The sequence below is a fragment of the Syngnathus acus genome, chromosome 10 (assembly GCF_901709675.1).
Source record: "Syngnathus acus chromosome 10, fSynAcu1.2, whole genome shotgun sequence".
NCBI lineage: Eukaryota > Metazoa > Chordata > Actinopteri > Syngnathiformes > Syngnathidae > Syngnathus > Syngnathus acus.
The window spans coordinates 21,365,071-21,381,521 of NC_051095.1; the positions used below are offsets into that span (position 1 = coordinate 21,365,071).

The 16,451-nt window shown below is 40.1% G+C and overlaps 1 protein-coding gene across 11 annotated transcripts; it reads left to right on the plus strand.

Annotated features, from left to right (window-relative positions):
* Positions 1-575: 575 nt before the first annotated feature.
* Positions 576-15,595, plus strand: LOC119128505 (centrosome and spindle pole associated protein 1-like). Of its 11 annotated transcripts, XM_037260975.1 has the most exons (31): positions 576-656; positions 1,749-1,878; positions 2,077-2,149; positions 2,242-2,301; positions 2,557-2,660; positions 3,001-3,245; positions 3,317-3,417; positions 3,482-3,578; positions 4,389-4,446; positions 5,658-5,920; positions 6,148-6,269; positions 6,359-6,491; positions 6,707-6,818; positions 9,092-9,148; positions 9,528-9,675; positions 9,786-9,911; positions 10,650-10,763; positions 11,180-11,283; positions 11,640-11,792; positions 11,877-11,978; positions 12,186-12,278; positions 12,797-12,863; positions 13,301-13,427; positions 13,748-13,881; positions 13,972-14,013; positions 14,065-14,100; positions 14,488-14,525; positions 14,613-14,673; positions 14,814-14,920; positions 15,064-15,178; positions 15,259-15,595. In XM_037260975.1, the coding sequence occupies exons 2-31, from the start codon at positions 1,780-1,782 to the stop codon at positions 15,387-15,389; spliced, it is 3,222 nt and encodes a 1,073-aa protein (XP_037116870.1). In that variant the 5' UTR covers positions 576-656; positions 1,749-1,779; the 3' UTR covers positions 15,390-15,595. The 11 variants fall into 11 exon arrangements, with proteins under 11 accessions (XP_037116870.1, XP_037116868.1, XP_037116869.1 ...); XM_037260973.1 differs by having other exon boundaries at positions 13,972-14,100; XM_037260974.1 differs by having other exon boundaries at positions 2,242-2,262; positions 13,972-14,100.
* Positions 15,596-16,451: the final 856 nt, after the last annotated feature.

Consider the following 16,451-nt stretch of genomic DNA (forward strand, 5'->3'; position numbering starts at 1 on the left):
CAGAATTCTGACTTAATTCTGACTTTATTTTCAGAATTCTGACATTTAAGTGAGAATTCCCACTTTAAAGTCAGAATTCTGAGAATAAAGTCAGAATTCCCACTTCCTGACTTTAAAGTCAGAATCCTGACTTTATTCTCATAATTCTGACTTTAAAGTGGGAATTCTCACTTTATATTCAGAATTCTGAGAAAAAAAGACAGAATCCTGTCGCCCCTTTTTTTTCTCGTCACTGGCCCTAATCCTCTTCTGTACTTTCGACATTTGATTTGATTTGTTTTTTCTCGAATTGTTTTTAGATGTTTTCTTCGCAAAAATCGCGACGTCATCAAACACCGGTCCGTGAAATTATTGTCTGACAAAAATCCGGTCCGTGGTGCTAAAAAGTTTGGGGGTCGCTGCTTCACAGTAACCCAGAAACAGTGCGAGTTGCCACTGTCTCCCAGAGTTTTATTCCGTCATGATGAAGTATGTAACATAGGAAGTGCAGCATCGTGTTTTCAAAATAAAAGTTATCTTTGACTTCCATTCTGTCAGTTTGCCTGCAACTTTGAATTTTATTTCGACAGGTTACACAGGAATCTACATTGACATTCTCGCTTCGTGAGTGTTTATGACAAGGCGCCACAAAACAGAGCGACAAACCATTCCACAAGGTAGGTAGTCGCATCAAACGAATTTATGGTCAAAGTTGGTGAACAGCGTGAGACGTTAACATCCCAATATTTTAATGTACGAGTTAGCTTTGTTAGTTTAAATGTTTGCCTTGATTATTTGGTTCAAGAAGGAAGGTAGCTAAACCAAAGATATGGGGTTGTATTAGCTTGTACAACATACAACAAACCACAGTCTTAATTGTTAGTAGGCCTACCAACAAGATAAAAGCTGCACTTGCTACTATTTATAGCGTCTTAACGCCGTTTGTTGCTCACCATGGCTTACTGTTCGGTGCTTCTGCCTGTGGTTGCCAGACAACGGAAATATAACGAGGCAGTAGCCGGTGTTTTTTTTTTTTTGCGTGGGGGATGAGTAGTGATGGACATTACAACTCTTATGAGTGAATCGAATTATTAAAATCAGTTCATTAAAAAATACTTCAAAAGATTCGCTCACTAAGTCGTTCAATTTTGCCCCTCAAGTTCAATTTTAGTCTTATCTGACTAGAGCACCTTCTTTCACCTTTATTGTGTCTTCCAGGTGGCTTGTAGCAAGTCTTGTGTTTTTTGGGAGAAACAGTCTTCTTCTTGCCACTCTTCTATAAAGACAAAGCCGCCAGTCTGCCAACCTAAGAAATTCACAGCAGTTTATTTCAAATTCCTTATTTTTAACTTTTTGTCAAGAACTTTACCACAGGACGCCGTCACTGCAGTATATTTCGCAGTAGGATTTTAAAAAATTAGAAAGTGGTCATAAAAGTTAAATACCCAATTATATTTCCTTTTGTGCTTCAACAACAATGCATCCAGCCACCTCTTTTCTGAACCGCTCTTCCTCACTAGGATCATTATACATTAATAAATAAGTCATTCTTTTGAATGGCTCTTTTGGGGTAAATTATGTTTGTTTTTTAAGCAGGGTGGTTCATTGTACAAAATATGAAGTACAATTGAAAACAGACTGGTAACTACTGTCGTGCTGTCGCAGATGAAAAATTCATGGAAAATCCTAGGATAAATACAAAAGAAAAGAGTGGAAATTACACTTTCTGGACATGTTTTTTTTCCATGACAGTATTTTTACAATTTCAGGTGGTACGTTAATACCTTTTGCCAGGTAGAGATGGAAGATGAGCTTGAGCTCTTCATCAGGGAGCGTAAAGCAAGACTGGCCCAAGACAGAGCTAGTTTGGAACATGACCCTCCATACATGGAAATTCAGGTGAGTTGGCATATTCATCCGAATTAGGATACACTTTTCAAACAATGACGATGATTTGATAACGCATTGTGATCAAAGGTAATCAGCAGAGTCAAATGTTTGTGGAAAAGCTCAAATGAATACTATATTATTTTAGATGTTTTTTTTTATAAATGATCTAATTTTGTCATTGAAAATATTTTGCTTTTCATCTGACAGGAAAAACCTCATAGAAGCTATGGGTCCCTGCTCAAGGAGAACATCCCCCCTGGATTAACTGCTCAGAAGAAAGGTACACTAATTCTCATTGTTAATTTCAGTTCCCTGTGATGTGTTTGTTGCAGTAAATTTGCCATTTCAGCAAATTTGTCACATTTTCATCAGATCTCCACAGTGACAATGCAGGTACTGCCTCGGCTTTAAAAAGGTCATCTGGAGTGGAAGGTCCTGTGGTTTATACTGCTCGTCTCCTCACATACTCAAATAATGTTAAGCAATCAATCAGCATTATAACACTTTTTTAATGTTTCAGTCAAGTCATGTTTTGTTTGCAAATTTGATTATTTAATGGGAAACATATGCACAGCGACGGATTATATGAGCCAAGGATAGCCACTGTAAAATGGTAAAATTGTATTTGTCTTGTTTTGAAATCCCTCCAATGAAGTATTAAAATATTGTTTGGTGTGTTTCTGTCAGTGGAAAGCAGCAATGTGGGTCTTCCCCTTGGTGTGGAATACCAAAAGAAGAAAGACAGGCTTCAGCATGAGCTTCGTATGGACTACAGAAACTACATTGCACAGGTGACAGATTTAGCAGTGCTTACATAAAAGTCATGATTTTTTACAGATAAAATTCCCACGTGCCCAAATAATGACACTCGTTCTGTGTAATTTTCAACTTCCTCTGCAATGACCTGCAACTTGCACAGTTTGAAAAAATGAATTGATACAGCTGTGTTAGCCTGCATTTATCGTCAAGATGTAATTAACCATTTACTAATGCACAAGCACCACCCATGCAATTGTGACTGTTGAATATCTTGACCACTTGGAAGTTAAAAAAAAAAATAAAAAACAACACGAGGAATAATTGAACTTTGTATCATTAAAAAGAAATCTGTGTATATCCGTCTTTTTGTAGCAAGCGGGTGTCCTCAGACAGCAACCCCTTTCACGGAGGGACGTAGGCACTCTAACAGAAGTCCGTAAGGAATCTTGCAGCGGTCTTTCCCCTCCTGAGAGTCCCATACATCAGGTCAGGCGACGAGAGACGACGCCTGTGGACCAGGAGTTGGAGGAAGAGCAGTACACAGAGCTCAGAAGTAGCAGGCGAATGGGGTTGGACTGCAGTTACAAGAAGCCACAACCCAAAAAGGTTCATGGCAGGTAGTTAGAATACATAGCTTTTCAACTGTTTCTTTTTCTGGATGTTCTGTTAAGTTTGGGCTTTTTTTCAGGGAAGAGAGGGACAGTCCTTCAGGTTTTGTCGGCCAAGGCAGACGATCAAGAGCACTGATCAAAGCTGATGATGCTGAATTTTCGACCAGTCTTTTAATTGGTAAAAAGGACTTGTAGGACGCAGCTAATGAATGAAGTTTTTGATACAAACACATTTTTTTCAGGAGAAATTCATACAGATGAAACCTTACAAAGGAGGAAAGAGCGCTACAGAGAGGAGCTGCAGGAACAGATAGCTGAGCAGCACAGAAACAAACAGAGGCAAGTCTTAACTGAGCTTGATTTTGACTGATTTATGATTCATGCTAACAAAACACATTCACATGTAAACAAGTTAATGTATCAAGGAATTTAAAAGCTCAGAATGCTTGAACTACAATCACGAGTGCACGGAGCCCTGAATAAATGCACAAGTTGTTGCATGAAATGTATCTCAAATTAAATGCAATGCAAGCTCCACACAGAAGGGTCTGAACTGAGCCAAACCCAGAACCTCTGAACTGTTAGGGATATGTGCTAACCATCCAGAGTACATAACATAATACTATTCTGAAAATTATTGAAAATTGTATTGGATTTGTAGTATGTGGTATTAGTAAAAAAAAAAAAATCATTATGAAGAAAAAGCTTATAAAAATTGAAGCACAGGTCATGTTTTTTGGGGATATTGAAACAACTACAACTAGTGCAAAAGTACATTCACCCCGAACATCCCCCTTTCCCTAATCGTGGGTGCGTTCGAAAATATGTTTGGAGGGCGCACTGCTTCACTCTGACTGTTAGGAAAATCAATGTTCTGTTATTCAGAGTTCCCCAAAAAAAGGAATGCTGGAGCTCCAGTCTTTCAGGCACTACGAGGAAAGGAAGCATTTTTCAGTCTGCTTTCCTGCAGGGCTACAGACATCTGAATATTTTCAGTTGAAAGTCCGAGGATTTGGATAGTTTTAATTTTAGCAATGGTTCCCAACAATCAATAATTTGATAATCAATTATTTGACAGTTAATTGATTTATTGGTGCGCCGCTCAAGTATTATATGTTTAACCATATACTAAATGTATACTTTGTACAGGGAAAAAGATTTGGAGCTAAATGTTGCTGCAACTGGGGTGAACGATCCAGAGAAACAGGTCAGCATATGTCTGATGTAGCGCTGCACAATATAACATTTAAGCGTTGTCATCGCAATGTACTGTGCGGACACGCCATCACAGGTTCTGCGATCGGACGCAGATGTTCTATCTAAAATGAAGGGGTACTTGTATATTTTTTTCATCGTAGTGCATGTGTCCAGTTAGTAAATAATGCTCCAAATAAAAGGCAAAACAGCCTTGCTTCAAGTCACTTGTCACTCCCAGCTCTAGTTTAAGTAAGAATTCCGTCACTGCACAGTGGCACTCATGGGAAATGTGGTCGACTTCAGCCAAAACACTACCGCTTTTGTCCTTGTGGCGCTGCTATAATCAACAAAAACTGAAAAGCTCCCTAGGGGGGCTATAACTCTTTTTAAAATCTCGAATTGTGGTACAGTATAGTAGGGATTGGCATTGTTCATACTGCAGGTGTTTTTTTGCCCAGTGTGTGCCACTTGAAGGACCAATTCCGTCCACATTAAGTCACTTTTTCTTTTCTTCTTTTTATTGTTTTAATGAGAACGACCACACAAAAAGATGGTATTTAACAAAAAATTTGAATTGGGCATCTTTTCCATCAGTGTAAACAAGTATATTAGTGGGCAATGTAAATGACATACGTTTAGGTCACAAAGCTCTTAAATGACATTTGCTCTTAGGTAATCATCTCCATGTCATAAAGCTTTAATAGCTACCGTCAGGCAAAGTGATTCACAAAGTGAGATGTGTCAGGAAGACTGAGACTTTGAAAAGGTCTTCGGGACACAAAGAAGTGAAAGACTATGTCCATGACAGGCCAAAACTACAGAAAGTAACACATCTGAAGTCTTCAGTCTTAGATAAGCAACTTTGGCAAGAGGCAACGAGGTAATTTCCTTTTGCGCCTATGAAAAGACACTGTACTGTATTCTCATGATCTTCAATGTTGTAATGTAATCATTTGTACTTAGTTTCTATTTTGGTTGAAGACTGCACACCAGATGACGTCAGTGCCTCCCAGTCATGAACATCACCGCACGTCACTGCCCTACCTTTACAAAAAAAACAAAAATGTTTTTTTTTTTTTTTTTTGACAAGTATCACATTTGTAGATTACATCTACACTGCCCATCAATACTGAACAGAGCTCTATGGCTTATGCTGATGTGAGATAGCCACCGAAGCCAATCTGGTCATAGCAAATTTGTTTGTTTGTCTCCACACATTAGCCCAACCGAATCAGGCAGTTTGGACTGAGCAAGAGAAAAGAGTCTCAGCTGTCACGGCATTCCATGTTGGGTCAAAGCGAAACATCATCATCATCCAGCTTCCCTAATCATGACAAGCCAAGCGTTAACGGCAGGCTGATGCCTCCACCTGATTTACCACATGGAGCCTTTCAATCTCCGCTCATTGAGTGCCATGGAGATGGGCCAACTCCCGATAGACTGCCTGTTGGCCGCCCCTTCCCTAGAGCAATGGGCGCTTCCAGGTATGCATTGTTTGTAACCTTTTTTCTTCTCTAATTGTTGGAAACATTATTGGTATGACTTAACCAGAGGGCTGCACCTCCTGATAGACGAATAGATCAGGGAGGGTAACTTCTGGCCTGTGAATTTTTTAAAATTTGTTTTAGTTTGACCTGTTGCTGTAGATCTAATGACTTAAAATCCTTTGAATATGACAAAAAGATTAATTCAACTTTGCTTCATTCTTCAGAATTCCTTTCCCCCCTCTTCATTCCGCTCATGCAGGCAATGAAGCATTCAGCGGTCCCTATCCACAGCCCCATTACTACTACAACAACAACAGAAATCTGCCTGACCCAAACCTTGCCCATTGTGAGTATTAAACTCTTCTGTTGATTAGGAACCACACTTTCATCTTAAACATAGTCAACCTCACAATTTTGATCTGTCTCCCTCTTTAGACGGTCATTTGCCTTACCCTGCTATGGGACTTCCCCTGATTTACTACAACATGTCACCTGGAGGAGATGGGCCAAGTCAGCTTGGTGACTCAAGCCCGCAAAGTGGGAGCAGTTTCCCTGAGTCCTCACCACTGTAAACATTCCCGCTTCTCTGTTTAAGTCAGTTTAGCCTCAATGTAATCCTTAAATGTTGTTAGTCTTCGAGGCTGCAGTATGGTGGCTTACAATGAGCCAGATCACATTACAAATTCTCAATGCTGTACATTAATAGGTTAATTGATAGAGCCTTATTATGGCAAAATAAATGACCTTTGAATTGTAAATAATTATTATTTTTCTTCCTGGCAGGCCCAATACCGAGACGATTACAACAGGTCCCCATACTGGGATTATGCTTCCAGAGAGGTCCAGGTCAACAAGGGAAAAGACTTTGGACTACGCAGAATCCCTGAAAAAACAGGTAAGTTGTACTGTAGAAATTCATATCAAATGAGCATGCTGACATTCATACATACGTAACGGTTGTCAGCTAGCACTGTGTGCCAATATATCAGCCTCATTGTATATGATGAAGGGATTTTAAAAATAGCATGTTCTATGAAATCTTATTCTCACCTTAAATTTCCCTATTGACTAGAGACTAGTGAACTTTTTTTTTCTGACAATTACAATGGCTGTTTTTGAATGAATAATATCTCGAGCCGTGTTTCTAAATCTTTATTGAACCAAGGCACGCACATTCTGCACATTGGAAAACAATTCACAGCACACCGCTTAACAAAACGATTCACAAAAAGTGCTTATACAGGTTGATGATGCATGTAGTGGCAGAGCATTTTATTGTCCATCCAGCCATCCATCCAGCCATCCATTTTCTGTCCCACTTGTCCCCATGGGGGTCGCGGGCGCGCTGGAGCCTATCCCAGCAGTCATCGGGGCAGTAGGCGGGGGACACCCTGAACCGATTGCCAGCCAATTGCAGGGCACACATAGACAGACACACGACCACCCGCACTCCATCCGGGCAATTTGGAGTGCTTAATCAGCCTACCATGCATGTTTTTGGCATGTGGGAGGAAACCGGAATGCCCGGAGAAAACCTACGCAGGCACGGGGAGAACATGCAAACTCCACACAAGGCCGGAGGTGGGATCGAATCCGCACCCTCTGAACTGTGAGGCGGACGTGCTAACCAGTGCCCCACCGTGCCGCCTGCATTTTATTGTTTTGTCTTATCATATACTTGGCTGGCATAGATATCTATATCTGTCAATCTCTCTCTCGTGCTCTTTCTCTATATAATATTTTGTCAAAATAATTGACATTGGATGAAATCTGCACACACCTGACTATTTCTCACAGCACACTACCGCGCAACAGCACACTGGTTGAGAATCACTGACTTGGAGCCATAACAATTGATTAGCAACATTTATCAAATTAATCAATATTTTGATAATTGATGAATCATTAAGAAATCTTATTGTCCAAGTCCTCAGAATTTCAGCGTCTGAACAGTAAACATTTTGAATTCAGTTACCCTCCATGAAAGCAGACAGACATTTATTTCAACATTTGCATCTGCTTTTACTTTGGGAAAACAATGCTGATTTTTATCACAGATGTTAGGGACCAAACCAGCAACTAAATCATGACATTGATTGATTGATTGATTGAATATTTATTGATCCCCAGGGGTGGGGAAATTCAGGCCCCAGCAGTATTCATACCACAGAGTGGGCATACAAAAGACACACAGATGGCATGAGCGCAACTCAATAGGCTCTCATAAGGCTGCCACACAACGGCGCCACAAAGAAAGTCAAGAAAGTGCACAAGATAAAAGCCATCAAAGCAAAAACAAAGCCAAAAGACAAAGGAAAAAAAGTAACAGCGGCCAACCAGCACCCCTCAATACAAGAGAACACCCCAAAACACACAAAATAGCCTCCACGGGGTCCATAGACAGGTGTAAGGGCAGTCCAGTTCAACGGCGCCCAATGGACCGTGGTCGCGAATCGGTGAAAAACATCACAAAGCAGGCAAGCGTGTGAGCAGCGTCCTGGGCATCCAGTCGGGTGCACGTGCAGATGGTCACCACGGGGCTAGCATGGCGAAAGTCGTTGGTTCCGACGAGGGAGCGGACTTCCCACAGGGGCCAAGGCGCGGGACCCGGTCATCACTGGCCGGATAAGCAGGAAGCCGTCGTAGAGATACGCCGGCCCCGACCGATGATCACGGTCCCACAAAGAAAAAAATAAATAAAAAAACACCCGATCCGAAGAGATACCGAGGTGCGGTAGAAGGCACCAGCATCGCCGAATGGACAAAAAGACAGAAAGAAAAAGGAGAAAAGAAGGAAATAAAGAGGAAAAGAGAGAACACTGCTGGGAGGCAGCCACTTACGGCGCCATACCGGAAGAATGTTGTTTGTACATTTCCAATATTTTCAATATAAAATATTCTGGTTATATTCTGATTTTGAATAAGGGATGGATTGTATTAATCGATTATTTAAAAATAATTAGTTGCAGCCCTCATATCAGGCTGAACATCATGGAGATGTATTCCTAATTCACAGCTCTGTTGATGAAACGCTGGGTCCGACCAATTTTTTAATTTATATAAATGGGAATGAATGTATATGACCTGCACATACGTACTGTATGAAAATGTGAGGTGGTTGAAGAGAAGTTTGACGAGGTTGAGATTCATTGATTCATTGCATCTTAGTTTGCGACATGTTGGCAGAACGATGCCAGGGAAAGGAGCAGCAAGCTATTGAACAAGGTAAAATCAATTTAAGACCAGCCCTATACTATCCTTGGATCCCCACTTCTAAAGACATGTATTTATTAGATGTGTTTGTTATACTGTCAGATGTTAAATGCTCCTGTGCCACACCAACACTGTCCCAATCCCTTTGTTTTTTCTGTAGTGCCTCTCGTCATTTGTTGTATAGGACCCTATTACCCCCGATCGCATCTTTTATCCTTGTATAGAAATGGACTTTTGTTGTCCAATGGTAATTCTTAATGTATGATCTATTTATTTGGTCAAATGGAATAAAAAAAGTCTTGCCGTAAATATTTATGGTGAATCACTGGTTTGAGCATGAGTAGCGTTGCAGGATTTTCAGCTGACTAAAGAAACGCTGTTTATTTTTAAGATTCAGGAGCAACAAGAGCGGAAGCGCATAGAGAGGGAGGAGCGGGAGCGCTACGATGCCAAGATCGAAGCTGACATGAAGAGGCATCAGCCTTGGGGGCGAGGTGGAGGTGGAGCTCCACTCAAAGACAGTACAGGAAATCTCATTGGTCTGTCCTACTGTTACCCTCAACGTTTTGCCTAATAATACCCAATTTGATAACTACACTACTCTCTTTTGTTCACATATAATAGTAAGCCTTTGTTTTCACATGGCCAGCTGACCTCAAGCAGATGCACAAGTTGAACGTAGAAGCCTGCAGTAACCCAAAACAGCAGCAGAGAGCCCCAGCTGTGACAGCCACCTTCCCAGTTGAATACTCCAACCCTAACATCAGCATCTCTGGTAATGTAGCAATGCAAATTATCCATGACAATAGTGCTGGAGCTTGTATAGTTATTAATCCTTAACTGTAATTTATCTCGTTCTCCATCTAAAACTATCTCTATGTAAACTCTCTCTTTGGCCCTGTCTACCTAGCTTTCACAAGATAGAGAAATTGTAAATTATTTTGGATATCTAATATCAGGCAGGGGTCCTTCTGCCGATAAACTGTTGCATTTTCACCCCAAAATTTGAGACATGTAAGTTAATTGTAGTGTTGTTGTTGTTGTTATTATTATTAGTGTTATTAGTGGTATTTGTGATTTGTTGCTGACAAACATTTGCACCACATTTACCCAATTTATCAGTATTAACAGTATCAGTGGAAAAGTGATATTTATACTTTGCAACTTAATTGACAGTGTGTGTCCCAAAATGTTCTACTTGTGATCCTAAATTTTCCGGTTAGGAGCCATGGTGCTCCCAGTAAAATAATAGTAATAAAAAAAGATCAGCTGGAGTCCTTAACATGCACCATTATTTATATATTAGTTTTATTGTTTTAATGCTCCATTTCTTACTCAGACACGTAAAGAGGACTAATGTTGAAGTTATTTTACATGCAGTATAGAAGGACACATGTAGAAATTGCATTATCATTTAATTTTCTGTTAGCTTGAAATGCAAATTGATCTTCTAAAAAAACAACAACAAACCAATGCATGTAACCAGTATTTTGAAGGTAATTTCCTTTTGCAGGCCACCAGCTAGACAAGTTGATTGAAGACGCTCACACTAACCTGGAACAGCAACAGGAAGCCCCAGTTGTGTTTGCAGCCGGCCCAGCTGAGAATCCGAACGACAAGATCTCTGGTACTGTAGAGAAAGAAGTATCCATGACGGTCATACTGTAACGCACTAATAATATTATAATATTCTTTTTAACACTATAGCTGTCCTCTCCAGCATGAGAAGAAAATGACTGTATGATCTTGCTTGAAATACACTATAAAAAATATACTGTATGTAAAAAAAAAAACCAATCCATGTAAACTTGTGGACTGCGTTCCCTAAGCACTAAACCTATCCAGACACAACACAAATATGTTTTTATAACAATAAGGCCTACTGACTTCCCCCCCCAAATTAAAGCCTTCGTGATTTGGAAATTGCATTCCTTCGTGATTTGGAAATTGCATTCTAATGCACTGATTGTTCAGCTTTAAACTTCTATGCTGAAATATTAACTGCTTGACTTTTTTTCCTTTTTGCGTGCGTACGTGTGTTAGGATTCAACAATGTTCAAATGCCCCAGATTGCCCCGGGCACTGTGTCTAAGCCTAAACAGCAACAACCTGAGGAGCAAGAGTACAAAGCTTACCTGAAAAAGCAGGTATCTCCTAAAGCTATGTTGGTTCAAAAAGTTCTTCCTAGAAAAGCTAATGAGGCCAATGTGGCTTTTTTTTTTTCAAGCTCAGAATTGAGAGTTGATGTTGACCTGAAAGACTGTGTGAGTGATTGCTACACTGCATACAGGTTTGGATGTTAGTCAGGTCCAATATTAGTCCATCATGTGGAGATTTTGTACGGCTGCTTATGTGCAGAGACATACAGATTGAAATCAGACACCATTGTCCTTCACAAAGATTTTCCCTCACCCCTCCAAGCTCCATTTGGCGTACCTATCCAGAAAGCTGCTTCATGATTTTGAATCTAGGTAAAGATATTTTCAACTGCCTTTGCTTTCAGATAGAGGAGAAGCTGCAAAAACAGGCAGAGGAAAGAGAACGGAACAGACTGGAGGATGAAAAGCTAGAGAGGAAAGTGGCAGAGGATATGGCTCGGATCAAGAGGGAGTATGAAGAAGAACAAGAGAAGCAGAAACAAAAAGCGCTATTAAAGGTGTGTTGACTTTTGTACAAAAGCACAATGCCCCAAAACTTGATTCTGGATCATTTTGTGAGGTGGCTGCAATCTGCATCACAGGAAAAGGCCAGGGAACAGAAGGATATAGAAGCTGAAAAAAAGAAGACTGAAGAGAGGGAGAAAGCAGCACAGAAGAAACGTGAACAAGAGAAGCTTGCTCAGGTACGTTTACTCTGGTCTTTGCTTGGTTACTTGTAGCCTGCAATTCAGTTACTTGTAGCCTGCAATTCATAGTTTAGTAGCCATCATTGGTAGTACAGTATTAAGTGTCCTAAAAGAAAAAAAAATGTGTCACAATGAAATTTACAAGAGTATAGTAAATAGATTTCCCCCTATGTGTCATGTTTACCATTTCTCCTGTGGCTTTAGGTCAAGCGGGAGTTGTCCACTCCAGTTCCCACTCTGCAAAAGAGCCCCCAGTCTCCCGTTGTTGAGACCCGTCACTCCTCTCCTCCACGCTCAGTGAGTCTCACACATGCGTATACAGTGAAGAGCAAGAATACTGTAAAAGCTCATAAAAAAAATAATGGGGGGGCGGGGTGATTTCATACAGGAGGCTTATTAAGAAATGACAAGTTTTCAAATTGTTTAGATGTGCCAAAGTACCTCAGCAGCACCCAAGGGTTGTTCTGCATCCTACTACATTTCATACATAATGTAATTCAATATGCTTCACACGCTGTAATTTAAAAGTCCAACATTTAAAAGCAGTTTGAGATTTACAGGAACTTTTATTTCTTCACTCCGATAATTAAGGGAGCAAGCAAACCATGTGACCGTACTAAAGACAACTATCGAGAAAAGAACAGTTTTTAAAGCGTAATTTTGGAGGGGGCATAGACATGTGTTATTCACAAAATTTTATGGTACGTTTCCTGTGTTGGTAACTCGTAAAACAGAAATACCTTTCTTTCACAAGTGTAACTTGGTCATTCTGATTGGAAATATGACCCTTCTACTTTTTCCATTCATGTCTTCAGGAGAAGTCTTTGCTTGGCCGCCAGTCCCCCCCTGTCCCTGCTTGCAGGAATCAACAACGAGCAGCAGGTGTATACACACAACGAGCTTTTGTATCATAAAGTAAAAACGCTGTAAACTTTATTTTTTCTTTTTTCCCGCATCCATCCGGTGTTAAAGTTGAACTCCCTTTAGGGTCCAATTTGGTTCGGTATTCAAGGCCCTTCCGTTTGATCAAAATGGGAACTTCCCATCCCGTGGTACTCTGCTTACGTTCACATAAATGCAGACTTAGATTTAGGCTTTTATGACGTGCATTAATAGCACTTGGAGTGATTTGGAGTTTTGACTATTTCGGCAAAGACTACTACCACACAATAATTAATAACCCATCTAGCTTTCTGTTGTCTTATATGTGACTGCTTTTATAAGAAAAACATAGAACAGCAACAAAATGCGTTTTTGTGTTCCCATTCTATTGTGGGTCTCACAGAATTAACGATATTATGCATTGTTTCTGTTTTCAGTCAATAAACGTGATGTGTACAGTGAACTATCAGCTTTGCGTCGGCAGCTTCGCGCTGAGCAAAAGCGACTTGAAAGTCATCTGCATCAGGGCGGTTGTGATGAAATGGACTCCGGAATGACGGGAAGGTCAGATCTCTTATGTTTCACAATAGTCCTCTTTCAATTCCATCCTGGCATGAAACAATTTATTGAGTTGTGAGGTCTAGGGATGTCCCAATCTGATCATGTGATCGTAAGTTGGGACACAGTATCGTGACTTTCTGCTGAATTTTTTTTAATGTATCTTTTGACTAGTATATGCAGTGATGGACAGATGTGTATAGCAGTGTAAATAGAGTTTTAAATGATTAATTTCATTCATTGATCTTTCAAACCGCTTATTCTCACAAGAGTTGGAGGCGTGGCCTATTCCAGCATGTAAAATCTTCCTCTCTTGATTAAAACAGACACGCACGTCCACAAGTGGATGTTTTTAATATGGCGATGCTGCGGCTTCAGGCTCCAGTTCGAAAGCCCCACTCCAGAAATATGGAACCAAGTAATCTGCTTCAAATTCATGACTCGCTTCAGCTCCACACAGGTTGATGAACTTCAGTTGTTAATTGCATTTTTTTTCTAGAATTGATAACTGCAGCAAATTACGACTGACTGGTTTGTATGTGCATGCCAGATCGAGAATCAAGTCTCAGCTCCGTCGATATTGAGAGGATGGAGAGAGTGGGTGTGGCCAGCAGGAGGAGGCAGATTTATAATTATCCGCATCAGAAGCCCAGCAGCCAGAGATCCACATGCACAAATGGTTCGAGAACAGTGCTTCCAATTAATGTTGTAAAATAGTTTTATGTGGCTATGTGAAGCCCTTTGAGGCGTTTCTGTGCTTAACGCTACATTAATGAATTTCACATTTGACTTGATTTGTACCTTCTTGATTGTGTTAGTCTTCATGAGACTGCCATGTCCTGATGATAAAAAGAAAAATACAGGAATGGCGAATGTTTTACCAAATACAAATGTCTACCCCAATATTTTTACCAGCATTGTTGCATGTTCCTGGTTACAGATGAGGTTTTCCATTTGTAATTTCTTGAGTGAAAACTGGGAGCCGTTTTTTGCAGTTGTGAATATAATGTGATCAATTTGTTCTTGCTGCTTGTGGAAGCCAAAAAATAAACATGTTGTGTTTCAGACTGTTTTGACGTATACCCAACTCATCAAAACGATCGGGTGAGTGACACAAATTGGTTGTTTTCTCCTGTGAACTTCTTGGAAACTCTTGGTACAGAGTTTTGAATGGCGCTGTCTGTGTTTCAGGAGAGCGTGATAGGAAGACATGCAAGAGGATCTCTCCTCGACTCTGATAGTGCTTTTCTCGGTAAGAGATGAGCCCTGTACTTGAACTGATGGACTCAAAGCAACTTGCTGTGTTGGTTTTAAGAGCACAAGTCCTATATCATTCCAATGTCCTCGAGTGGCATTAATAGAGATCAAATTTCTGCTTTTGGGTGTGCTCAGCTCCTTTGGGAGATGTTTTTCCTGTGCCAAGTTCCCCAGAGACTGAAGAGACACCGCTCACAGCACGGGAAAGGAGGAGGCTGACCAAACAGTCAGAGTATTCTTTGGTGCTCACTTTTACCTTACTTGATCTATGTATTTCAGATATTATGTACATCCCAGTGTCCGTGTGACATTATTACTGCTATAATGCAATATTGAGGAACCTTACTCATTACTCATCTTTTGTTTTGCATTCTTTAATGATTAGGAACCACTAGACAACCCCGCCAACTCCGGTAGCAGGAAGCGGCGAGAAGCAGAGTCGAGCAATGAGGAAAAAAGCCAGGAAAAGATGTCCCCATGTCGTGCTGCAAACACAGCAGGTACAGTTTGTGACTTATTAATATAAATGTTCAAAGCTTTCGGTAATTACGGTGCGTGACTACAACTTCCTGATCTTCAGGAACGGTGGACCTGTCTGACGATGACTCTTTACTTCCCCAAATTTCTCACCTCAATCGCAAACATCAAAGTTCAATAGAATCCTTCTCAACCGATCCCTGGATGCGACCAGGTACTTCAGAAACATCGTAGGAGTCTGTTCACTCTGTCACTGATTTAGCAGATTAGATTTGAAGTTCCTGTTTGATATATGACAAACGACTAGGTCAGTCAGAATGTTTGGTCCTGATTAATAGCTTGGTGTCAATGTTTTATGACTTTACAGGGAAACCTATTTAATAATTTATTTTATATCGTTTTTATGCAATGAAAGTTTGAATAAATTATTCTTCAGTATATCTTATGGCTAGTTTATTTTTTCAAATAAAATTATCATTTTATGTGAGTGATTATAATAAAGAATATTACCTCCAAACTATTGTTTTTTAAATTGCTTAATCTTTATAGCCAGTTTGAAGTTGCACTACACAGGTTAAACCAGTGGTTCTTAACCTGGGGTGGAGAATGCTTCCTAGGGGGTGCGAGGATACCCTGGGGGAAATTTACAATTTTTCGGGGATAATGGTCAGGTAACTGAAAAAAGTGAAAAATTCTGGAAATCAAGAAGTCATTGTGTTAATTGGCATTAGGGATAATGCTAATTAAGCCTTATAGCTGTAAAGTAAACCAATTATTATTATAATAATTATTTAGGGTTAGGGTTAGGGGTGCGAGAACTGGTTAGTGAATTGAATGGGGTGCGAACAAGGAAAAAGGTTAAGAACCACTGTGTTAAACGAACAAATAGGAACTGATCAAATAATTTGTAAAGTGCAAGACTTTTTTTAGGAAGTGAACTGTCAGTTGACAAGTTCACTGTAAAAAAGTGCCTTGTTTCCACCTGACCACAAAGCTGATCAACCCAACAAAGTTTACTTAGAAAATTAGCTAATAGTGGAATCATTTCAGCTACATGACAAACATCAAGCGAGAGACAAATTTTCAGCAGCAAAAAACTGTTACACAGTGATTGCAAAGACTTTTGGCTTGTGAAAAAACGCATAGCCTACAGATGCTACACAATATGTTTTTCCATAAATCCAAAACTAAAAAGTGAAAATGTGCTAATTGAGGATCCATTAACTATTTCGTTTACAATCAGATGAGATTTGAATCCCAAAACTGGAGAGCTGAGAGCTGACTTATGCCCCCCCC